We start from the raw sequence: 13,043 nt of genomic DNA on the forward strand, positions 1-13,043 counted from the left end.
AAAACACCTGGTATGTCTATCACTCCCTCTAGGGGACTAAAACACCAGGTATGTCTATCACTCCCTCTAGGGGACTAAAACACCAGGTATGTCTATCACTCCCTCTAGGGGACTAAAACACCAGGTATGTCTATCACTCCCTCTAGGGGACTAAAACACCTGGTATGTCTATCACTCCCTCTAGGGGACTAAAACACCAGGTATGTCTATCACTCCCTCTAGGGGACTAAAACACCAGGTATGTCTATCACTCCCTCTAGGGGACTAAAACACCAGGTATGTCTATCACTCCCTCTAGGGGACTAAAACACCTGGTATGTCTATCACTCCCTCTAGGGGACTAAAACACCAGGTATGTCTATCACTCCCTCTAGGGGACTAAAACACCTGGTATGTCTATCACTCCCTCTAGGGGACTAAAACACCAGGTATGTCTATCACTCCCTCTAGGGGACTAAAACACCTGGTATGTCTATCACTCCCTCTAGGGGACTAAAACACCTGGTATGTCCATCACTCCCTCTAGGGGACTAAAACACCAGGTATGTCTATCACTCCCTCTAGGGGACTAAAACACCTGGTATGTCTATCACTCCCTCTAGGGGACTAAAACACCAGGTATGTCTATCACTCCCTCTAGGGGACTAAAACACCTGGTATGTCTATCACTCCCTCTAGGGGACTAAAACACCAGGTATGTCTATCACTCCCTCTAGGGGACTAAAACACCAGGTATGTCTATCACTCCCTCTAGGGGACTAAAACACCAGGTATGTCTATCACTCCCTCTAGGGGACTAAAACACCAGGTATGTCTATCACTCCCACTAGGGGACTAAAACACCAGGTATGTCTATCACTCCCTCTAGGGGACTAAAACACCAGGTATGTCTATCACTCCCTCTAGGGGACTAAAACACCTGGTATGTCTATCACTCCCTCTAGGGGACTCAAACACCAGGTATGTCTCTCACGCCCTCTAGGGGACTAAAACACCAGGTATGTCTATCACTCCCTCTAGGGGACTAAAACACCAGGTATGTCTATCTCTCCCTCTAGGGGACTAAAACACCAGGTATGTCTATCACTCCCTCTAGGGGACTAAAACACCAGGTATGTCTATCACTCCCTCTAGGGGACTAAAACACCAGGTATGTCTATCACTCCCTCTAGGGGACTAAAACACCAGGTATGTCTATCACTCCCTCTAGGGGACTAAAACACCTGGTATGTCTATCACTCCCTCTAGGGGACTAAAACACCAGGTATGTCTATCACTCCCTCTAGGGGACTAAAACACCAGGTATGTCTATCACTCCCTCTAGGGGACTAAAACACCAGGTATGTCTATCACTCCCTCTAGGGGACTAAAACACCAGGTATGTCTATCACTCCCTCTAGGGGACTAAAACACCAGGTATGTCTATCACTCCCTCTAGGGGACTAAAACACCTGGTATGTCTATCACTCCCTCTAGGGGACTAAAACACCAGGTATGTCTATCACTCCCTCTAGGGGACTAAAACACCTGGTATGTCTATCACTCCCTCTAGGGGACTAAAACACCAGGTATGTCTATCACTCCCTCTAGGGGACTAAAACACCAGGTATGTCTATCACTCCCTCTAGGGGACTAAAACACCAGGTATGTCTATCACTCCCTCTAGGGGGCTTAAACATCTGGTATGTCTCCTTTTAGGGGACTTAACCACAAGTTGGGAGCATTGGTAGTTACTTATAATATCATGGAGATTAACCCTGCTAAATATGATGAAATAGACTTGTTGAAAACTATGAGAGGAGATCCCTGGATTGCTGGACAAGAGTTCAATTTCATAAAGGTTGTCAAGTAAAAAACCTGTTCATAAAAACTACAACGCCATGGTGATTAACCTTATCAACTAGGAAAGAAATTGATGGAGAACTGCAGGAGCTCAAGGACATCTTTAGACAACCAGACAAGAAAATGTTCATGGTGGAAAGATGGAAAGGCCCATTCCATAAGATATATGTCCTGTCAAAATTTATATACAGATAAAAGTTGTTAAACAACATTAATTAATTCTACATAAGATAATGCTGTGCTACTGATGACCTTACCTCTGGCTTATTCTGATGGTTTGTATTGTCTTCAAATCCACTGCAGGAGATGAATATTCCACACAGTCCTTTGGCAGTCTAGATAACACAGAGAGGTAAACATATCACACTTAGTTAGTTATAAGCTTACCCATATCCTTCTACCTACTGTAGAATTTCAATCCCATTGCTATTTCACTGTTCTGTACCAAATAAAACAGTACAAAACAATACATAACACATCATCATAAGTTTTTTCTGCAGTCAAATCTTTTCTGACAAGTAAAGTAATATGATCAAATAAAGATCACCATACTGTGACCCAGTTAGACCAGTAGTTATCATCATAAGTACAGGTAGGCATCTAAACTTCATCATCCATCTTAATCCTATCTACACCATTCCTCACCTAAACTTCATCATCCATCTTAATCCTATCTACACCATTCCTCACCTAAACTTCATCATCCATCCTAATTCTATCTACACCATTCCTCACCTAAACTTCTTGTTTTACCTGTATTGGCATTTGCTGTATATACCTTTAACGAGTAATTCTGTGTCCTGTACTTTTATGTAATTTCACACCTGATTATTTTTTATAGAATCTTGTATTACTTACCATGTTGCTCTCTAACAGTTTGATCACCACATCCACATCACTCATTCCGTTGATACACTGAAGAGAAAATAATATATATATTCATCATTCATGTTGTCACTACACATTTAATATATATACATCACTCATGTTGTCACTACACATTTAATATATATACATCACGCATGTTGTCACTACACATTTAATATATATACATCACTCATGTTGTCACTACACATTTAATATATATACATCACTCATGTTGTCACTACACATTTAATATATATACATCACTCATGTTGTCACTACACATTTAATATATATACATCATTCATGTTGTCACTACACATTTAATATATATATATACATCACACATGTTGTCACTACACGTAAAATATATATACATCACGCATGTTGTCACTACACATTTAATATATATACATCACTGATGTTGTCACTACACATTTAATATGTATTGTCACTACACATTTAATATATATACATCACACATGTTGTCACTACACATTTAATATATATACATCACTCATGTTGACACTACACATTTAATATATATATACATCACACATGTTGTCACTACACATTTAATATATATATACGTCATGCATGTTGTCACTACACATTTAATATATATACATCACTGATGTTGTCACTACACATTTAATATGTATTGTCACTACACATTTAATATATATACATCACACATGTTGTCACTACACATTTAATATATATACATCACTCATGTTGTCACTACACATTTAATATATATATACGTCACGCATGTTGTCACTACACATTTAATATATATACATCACGCATGTTGTCACTACACATTTAATATATATTGTCACTACACATTTAATATATATACATCACACATGTTGTCACTACACATTTAATATATATACATCACTCATGTTGTCACTACACATTTAATATATATACATCACTCATGTTGTCACTACACATTTAATATATATACATCACGCATGTTGTCACTACACATTTAATATATATTGTCACTACACATTTAATATATATACATCACACATGTTGTCACTACACATTTAATATATATACATCACTCATGTTGTCACTACACATTTAATATATATACATCACTCATGTTGTCACTACACATTTAATATATGTTGTCACTACACTTTTAATATACATACTTCATGTATGTTGTCACTACACATTTAATATATATACATCACACATGTTGTCACTACACATTTAATATATATACATCACTCATGTCACTACACATTTAATATATATATATATACATCACTCATGTTGTCACTACATATTTAATATATATTTACACATTTAATATATATATACATCACTGATATGTCACTACACATTTAATATATATATATACATCATATATATATATATAATATATATAGACATCACTCATGTTGTCACTACACAATTTACATTTATACATATTTACATATACATATATATATATATATATATATATATATATATATATATATATATATATATATATCTACTTTTTACTAGTTACATGTATATATATTTGCAACTTGTTTTTTCCCTAGACAGAATGTATTTAAATCTAGGGGTAACAAAACCTCTTCACTTTAAATGTCTCTTACCTCAGTTTTGTAGGTCTGGTTGAATGGTAGATGATCACATATTGTCTTGAGATCATCTACAACTTGATCCTACAAACAAGAACAAATAACATCAAGAGAATGCTCCTAATTTGTGATGAACAAGAACAGTGGGGAGTGGAACACTGATGAGAAATATTCATCTTTATAGAAAACTTACTAGTAACAAACATCAAGTCAGGAAACTAAATACATGTCCTGGTGATAATGTTGACTAAGGTACTTAAATGTCTCAAGTAAAAAAAATTATAATATATATTTTCATATTCAGGCCTACAACTGTTAACCTATTTAGTTCTTGCATACAACAGCCTACCCATGTAAGTCTCACCTACAAATGTTAACCCATTAAATTCTCACCTACAAATGTTAACCCATTAAATTCTCACCTACAAATGTTAACCCATTAAATTCTCACCTGCAAATGTCAACCCATTAAATTCTCACCTACAAATGTTAACCCATTAAATTCTCACCAACAAATGTTAACCCATTAAATTCTCACCTACAAATGTTAACCCATTAAATTCTCACCTACAAATGTTAACCCATTAAATTCTCACCTGCAAATGTCAACCCATTAAATTCTCACCTACAAATGTTAACCCATTAAATTCTCACCAACAAATGTTAACCCATTAAATTCTCACCAACAAATGTTAACCCATTAAATTCTCACCAACAAATGTTAACCCATTAAATTTTCCCATACATCTGTTAAAAATAGTTATCATTTACATCTCTTAATCCATAAATTTCCTCCCTTTAAAATTTTCCAGACTTACTTCTTCAACTATTCTTAAGTTGTCAGACTTACCACGGGCAAAGTTTTCAGTTTTTCACGAACCGTGTTAATAACTGATTCACACAGCTCACATTGGGGGTTCTGAAATAAATTTATACAAAAACATTAATCAATTTGCAAAATGGCATAGCATATTTGACCTTTGCCCCACACAATGCCATACCACTACCAATTAAAAAAACCTTCCCACATAATTCCATGTCACTTTCAATTAAAACACTGTCCCACACATTGCCACACCACTACCAATTAATACACCATAACACACTACGAATTCAATCAATTTAAACACCGCCCTACAAACTGTCATGTAACTTCCAATTAAAATACCACCCCACACAATCAAAGTCATTTTTAATAAAAGCACTTTCCCACACACTGAGGAATCCTTCTGTTTTGTCCAGACTGATACTTACACTGCCCTTTGAGGAATCCTTCTGCTTTAACCAGACAGACTGTAGACAATGTTCCACTGCCTGGCACTCCTTTGCTCTTGAAACATGGCTGCACCAGTAGGACGGCCCCCAGGTACACTTGCTTGAACCAAGCAGGGAACTGCTCCCAACACTTACTAAAATGATAATTTATATGCACATCTTTACATAATGATAAACATATAACCATTACCTATAGAGAGTAATTTTATTGTGTATGTGTCATGTTGATAGTTCATCCAAGAAAACATGGCTACAGGCCTGACTATGGAATCTTCTCTCTCAAACATGGTTATATATGTGGGTGAAATTTTATAGGTCATGTCAGAGAAAATTCCAGGTTATGAAAAAATCAGTGAAATTCTGGGTAAAGCTATTTCAGTGAAATTCTAAGTAAAGCTATTTCAGTGATATTCTAGGTAAAGCTATTTCAGTGAAATTCTAGGTAAAGCTATTTTAGTGAAATTCTAGGTAAAGCTATTTCAGTGAAATCCTAGGTTATGATATATTAGTGAAATCCTAGGTTATGATATTTTAGTGAAATCCTAGGTTATGATATTTCAGTGAAATCCTAGGTTATGATATTTCAGTGAAATTCTAGGTTATGATATTTCAGTGAAATCCTAGGTTATGATATTTCAGTGAAATTCTAGGTTATGATATTTCAGTGAAATCCTAGGTTACGATATTTCAGTGAAATTCTAGGTTATGATATTTCAGTGAAATCCTAGGTTATGACATTTCAGTGAAATCCTAGGTTATGATATTTCAGTGAAATCTTAGGTTATGATATTCTAGTGAAATCCTAGGTTATGATATTTTAGTGAAATCCTAGGTTATGATATTATAGTGAAATCCTAGGTTATGATATTTTAGTGAAATCCTAGGTTATGATATTTTAGTGAAATCCTAATGTATGATATTTTAGTGAAATCCTAGGTTATGACATTTCAGTGAAATCCTAGGTTATGATATTTCAGTGAAATTGTTGCTTATTCAATTTCAGCGAAATTCTCCGTTGTGCTATTTCTGTTAAATGCTCAGTTATGATATGTCAATGAAGTTCTAAATTTTGATGCATACAATAATAATCTACAGAACATCTTTGAACCATGTGAACAGTTTTAAAGAGTGGTGCAAAGAATGTTATATCATATCAAACAAGAACTTAAAGGATGTAAGGATATGTAAAGTTCATGTTTGACAGCTGGAAGTACGGCATATTTGTTTATATGCTTTGTTCGTGATAGCTGCACATTTTTCCACAAGTGGAATGCTTTATTTGACAGTCTGTAGATTTTTTACACTGATGACTATATTTTGTGTAGTCATGATTCAACACTTTTCCTTTGCTAGGGAACTTCTCCGAGTATGAATAACTATGTAAGCTTTTGGCAGAACTTAACAAAATTTTCATGAATTTTCACCACAAATCACAGATTAGATTCAAAATATGTGAATGCTTAGTAGTGGATCCCTTTTCTTAAATTCTAGGACCAGAAAATAAATATTTCAATCTGTTTTTGAGTTTTGAAAAAATGACATTTGGTTAAAACGAAAAATTCAGCCCAGCAACCCGTTCTTTTTTAATATGAAAACAATCCTCAAACATGTTTCCCATAAAAGCATTAAGTCTGGAGAAAGTTAAATTTCAGAACATTGTCAAATATTGGATATTAACAATTTTTCAAAATTTACATTGTTTGTTTGCTATGGAGATTAAAAGCTGTCATATCAAAGTGAAAATAAGCATTTTATTTTATCCATTATCATCTTAATGTCATTCTATTGCGTTTTAATGCAAAAAGACATTTAGTGGAAATGAAATTCAATTCAGATATACAGTGTAACACAGTAAACTTGTTATTCACAAAAAAAAAAAAAAAGATAAGTGAAGTGCATATTTTCTTTCACCCGTAATATGATGCATGCAGCAGCAAAGGTAACAGCCTCATCTGTCAATACAGACAGGTCTGGCTGGTACTGTGATAACTACAGACAGGCCTGGCTGGTACTGTGATAACTACAGACAGGCCTGGCTGGTACTGTGATAACTACAGACAGGCCTGGCTGGTACTGTGATAACTACAGACAGGTCTGGCTGGTACTGTGATAACTACAGACAGGCCTGGCTGGTACTGTGATAACTACAGACAGGTCTGGCTGGTACTGTGATAACTACAGACAGGTCTGGCTGGTACTGTGATAACTACAGACAGGCCTGGCTGGTACTGTGATAACTACAGACAGGCCTGGCTGGTACTGTGATAACTACAGACAGGTCTGGCTGGTACTGTGATAACTACAGACAGGCCTGGCTGGTACTGTGATAACTACAGACAGGCCTGGCTGGTACCTGTGATAACTACAGACAGGCTTGGCTGGTACTGTGATAACTACAGACAGGCTTGGATGGTACTGTGATAACTACAGACAGGCCTGGCTGGTACCTGTGATAACTACAGACAGGCCTGGCTGGTACTGTGATAACTACAGACAGGCCTGGCTGGTACTGTGATAACTACAGACAGGCCTGGCTGGTACTGTGATAACTACAGACAGGCCTGGCTGGTACTGTGATAACTACAGACAGGCCTGGCTGGTACTGTGATAACTACAGACAGGCCTGGCTGGTACTGTGATAACTACAGACAGGCCTGGCTGGTACTGTGATAACTACAGACAGACAGACAGGCCTGGCTGGTACTGTGATAACTACAGACAGGCCTGGCTGGTACTGTGATAACTACAGACAGGCCTGGCTGGTACTGTGATAACTACAGACAGGCCTGGCTGGTACTGTGATAACTACAGACAGGCCTGGCTGGTACTGTGATAACTACAGACAGGCCTGGCTGGTACTGTACAGACAGGCCTGGCTGGTACTGTGATAACTACAGACAGGCCTGGCTGGTAACTACAGACAGGCCTGGCCTGTGATAACTACAGACAGGCCTGGCTGGACACTGCTGGATAACTACAGACAGGCCTGGCTGTGATAACTACAGACAGGCCTGGCTGGTACTGTGATAACTACAGACAGGCCTGGCTGGTACTGTGATAACTACAGACAGGCCTGGCTGGTACTACAGACAGGCCTGGCTGGTACTGTGATAACTACAGACAGGCCTGGCTGGTACTGTGATAACTACAGACAGGCCTGGCTGGTACTGTGATAACTACAGACAGGCCTGGCTGGTACTGCGATAACTACAGACAGGCCTGGCTGGTACTGTGATAACTACAGACAGGCCTGGCTGGTACTGTGATAACTACAGACAGGCCTGGCTGGTACTGTGATAACTACAGACAGGCCTGGCTGGTACTGTGATAACTACAGACAGGCCTGGCTGGTTCTGTGATAACTACAGACAGGCCTGGCTGGTACTGCGATAAATACAGACAGGCCTGGCTGGTACTGCGATAACTACAGACAGGCCTGGCTGGTACTGCGATAACTACAGACAGGCCTGGCTGGTACTGTGATAACTACAGACAGGCCTGGCTGGTACTGTGATAACTACAGACAGGCCTGGCTGGTACTGTGATAACTACAGACAGGCCTGGCTGGTACTGTGATAACTACAGACAGGCCTGGCTGGTACTGTGATAACTACAGACAGGCCTGGCTGGTACTGTGATAACTACAGACAGGCCTGGCTGGTACTGTGATAACTACAGACAGGCCTGGCTGGTACTGTGATAACTACAGACAGGCCTGGCTGGTACTGTGATAACTACAGACAGGCCTGGCTGGTACTGTGATAACTACAGACAGGCCTGGCTGGTACTGAGATAACTACAGACAGGCCTGGCTGGTACTGTGATAACTACAGACAGGCCTGGCTGGTACTGTGATAACTACAGACAGGCCTGGCTGGTACTGTGATAACTACAGACAGGCCTGGCTGGTACTGTGATAACTACAGACAGGCCTGGCTGGTACTGTGATAACTACAGACAGGCCTGGCTGGTACTGTGATAACTACAGACAGGCCTGGCTGGTACTGTGATAACTACAGACAGGCCTGGCTGGTACTGTGATAACTACAGACAGGCCTGGCTGGTACTGTGATAACTACAGACAGGCCTGGCTGGTACTGTGATAACTACAGACAGGTCTGGCTGGTACTGTGATAACTACAGACAGGTCTGGCTGGTACTGTGATAACTACAGACAGGCCTGGCTGGTACTGTGATAACTACAGCCAGGCCAGACTGGTACTGTGAAAACTACAGACAGGCCTGGCTGGTTCTGTGATAACTACAGACAGGCCTGGCTGGTACTGTGATAAATACAGACAGGCCTGGCTGGTACTGCGATAACTACAGACAGGCCTGGCTGGTACTGCGATAACTACAGACAGGCCTGGCTGGTACTGCGATAACTACAGACAGGCCTGGCTGGTACTGCGATAACTACAGACAGGCCTGGCTGGTACTGCGATAACTACAGACAGGCCTGGCTGGTACTGTGATAACTACAGACAGGCCTGGCTGGTACTGTGATAACTACAGACAGGTCTGGCTGGTACCTGTGATAACTACAGACAGGCCTGGCTGGTACTGTGATAACTACAGACAGGCCTGGCTGGTACTGTGATAACTACAGACAGGCCTGGCTGGTACTGTGATAACTACAGACAGGCCTGGCTGGTACTGTGATAACTACAGACAGGCCTGGCTGGTACTGTGATAACTACAGACAGGCCTGGCTGGTACTGTGATAACTACAGACAGGCCTGGCTGGTACTGTGATAACTACAGACAGGCCTGGCTGGTACTGTGATAACTACAGACAGGCTGGCTGGTACCTGTGATAACTACAGACAGGTCTGGCTGGTACTGTGATAACTACAGACAGGCCTGGCTGGTACCTGTGATAACTACAGACAGGCTTGGCTGGTACCTGTGATAACTAGACATGCCTGGCAGGTACTTGTAATTATTTTTTTTTTCAATCTGTATTTACATTAAAATGATCAATATGAAGCAGCTGTGAGAACATGCATGACTACCAGTAACTTGACTTTAGTAGTAGGTACGCCACAGCTGATTGCAATCTATCGTGAAATGTGATATGGTAATTGCAGTTAAGCTTGCTCTGGATTCTAACAAACAAACATTAATGTTTGTTAAATTACCATCTGGATCTAGTTTCCTCTTATGTCGCAATATAGTTTTATTTATAGGAAAGTAATTTAGTTTGAAGTGTTGATTTCCTTAAAAATTACCAGCTCATTCTCAAGTACAAGTACTTTTCATCAAATCAGCTGAACTCAAAATGTCAAGTATGCATGAATTTTAAAAACTTGGGACTATTAACCTTTGGAAGGAACAATTTTTTTGTCCTTGCTAATAGGATCTCACAAATGATTCATATCCCTCTGTGTCAATATAACATTCAATTGTTAAGTATCTTCACTGTGTACCAATGGATAATAAAACATGTATGAAAAACTTATGTGTCTAGCCAAAGAATACTGACGTAGAAATCTATACACAATGATGATTAATTGATATCATAGTAAAATGCAACAATGATTAAGGTGTGAAATACACCGAATTGTTAGCCTTATCAAGAGAATCTATTTTAGGAAGTTGCAACTGAAACATGCTGTGATGTTACATATATTTCCATCGATCACAAACAAAACAAAAATAACCATATACATAGATATGAAGCTTGGGTATGACAACAACAGGAAATTCAAATCTGGAACCTTTGGATCAACATTTTTGTGTTACAATGTCCAGTATATATATCACGAAAATATCTCAAATCTACTGTTGGACAGAGAGAAATCTTAAGTTACTGGAGACACCTCATATTTGTCAGTTTTGAGGTTCCCAATGTCAAAAAAGGAGACTTGTTTTTTAGTTTTCCATTGCTTTTTAGTTCATTTTAGGTAATAAATTTAAATCAAATTATTACTGAAAGATGCAACTGCCATGTATGATTGAATGGTGACTCCTATGAGGATACGAAGTTTATTTTTAACCTTTTTTATGTAACTTTGCCTTAACTTCCCTGTATTCACATGACAGATCCTGGGAAGAGGTCATCTGACTTCTATCACTGGGGTGACGTGTACTAGTACAAAGTTTCTTTTACTAAAATCTATATGACTAGCAGATCGCCAGTAAGGTAAAAATAAAAATGCATCATTTATGTGCATTGTGGATTTTACTTAACATTTTTTGTTAATTTACGACACATTAAATTGTTAATTAATTACTACTGAACCAGGCCTTTCATGTTACGTCTTACTTTTTTCTTATGAAATAACATGATATTTTCTAGAAATTTGCAGTATAAAAACATTTGCAAAACAAACAAGTCCTACATATCCAGCATCAATGCTATTTTTGAAGAGACAAAACATAATTTCCGAGTCTGTTGGAATTCCGGGTTATTCTGGCTCACATTTTACTAAAGTTTTACCAAGAAATCCATTCGCGTGTAGCCTCAGGTAAAGCACAGGTATTACGTATCTAACCCGACTGACATAGTTGTGTACGATATCTGACATCCCGTTGATTCCAAACCGATATCTACCCGTTAATATAACAAATAAACTTACCGAGAGCGATCAACGTTAGTGACACGACCAACCTCATCTTCATGACACTTAACAATAACAATCGTGACTTCACTGTTTCACGATCATGTGAGTACTATCATGTGATCTGGCTGTTTGCTTCCGAAGTTTTCATTGGCTATGGAAAAAAGGTGCGTTCGATTAAAACATGCCATAGCAAAATGTCATTAAGGAGCCTCAATCAGCCCTTTATACAGCAGTATGAGAGTCAAACGTATTATTTCGTGGAAATTCTCGTTGTATTGTGCTTCACACATTTCTGTTGCGGTAATAGGTAATGGAAAGTATAATAAACACGAAATATAGATACCTGATAAATCAGAGACTTATATTAGGTTTCACCATATTATATATATCTGTTATAAATTGACCCATTCAATTTTGATTTGCACATTGAACTTAATAAGTAACTCCAATGAAGGAAAGATAACGAACCATTATAATGGATTTTAGATCAACTATCTACTAAATGGGTTTAGTGCTGTCTTATGAAGATAAATGAGTTTTAGAAAATCTTGATTAACATAGTCACTTCTTCATGATGTGGTTTTTGTACACTTTCAAAAGCATCTGTTAATTGAATAAGTAATTTTTGTGTTTGAGAAAATGCCAATTGATTTCTTATTGGCGAGATATAAGCACACTGCATGTAAACCAATGTAAAGGATTAGAGCCCTGCCTACAAGCTATTACACAGAAGGTTTTTTGCCTTGAATAATGTTTGGAAAATTTATAAAAAAAAAAATCAGAATGCAGGAATCTGTTGAAATATATGTAGAATTTTTCAATACACCAATTTTGCGTGTGGTGTTCCTGCAAGTCCAAGCAGAGAACTGTTAGAGGACATGTCCCA

The 13,043-nt window shown here is 38.3% G+C and overlaps 1 protein-coding gene across 2 annotated transcripts in view; it reads right to left on the bottom strand.

Moving 5' to 3' along the window:
- Window positions 1-12,255, bottom strand: part of LOC132560739 (prosaposin-like) — a 35,674-nt gene extending 23,419 nt beyond the window's left edge. For both annotated transcript variants that reach the window (XR_009554667.1, XM_060225414.1), the window contains exons 1-6: window positions 12,173-12,255; window positions 5,571-5,725; window positions 5,167-5,235; window positions 4,332-4,400; window positions 2,701-2,757; window positions 2,100-2,177 (exon numbers count right to left, since the gene is read on the bottom strand). Coding sequence is in view for 1 of the 2 variants with exons in the window: in XM_060225414.1 (XP_060081397.1) it covers window positions 2,100-2,177; window positions 2,701-2,757; window positions 4,332-4,400; window positions 5,167-5,235; window positions 5,571-5,725; window positions 12,173-12,215 (471 nt within the window). In the remaining variant the exon portion in view is untranslated. The remainder of the gene's footprint in view (window positions 1-2,099; window positions 2,178-2,700; window positions 2,758-4,331; window positions 4,401-5,166; window positions 5,236-5,570; window positions 5,726-12,172) is intronic.
- Between the last annotated feature and the right edge of the window lie 788 nt (window positions 12,256-13,043).

This window comes from Ylistrum balloti, unplaced genomic scaffold, assembly GCF_031769215.1.
Source record: "Ylistrum balloti isolate Yb309-2 unplaced genomic scaffold, AGI_CSIRO_Ybal_v1 Utg371108, whole genome shotgun sequence".
Lineage (NCBI taxonomy): Eukaryota > Metazoa > Mollusca > Bivalvia > Pectinida > Pectinidae > Ylistrum > Ylistrum balloti.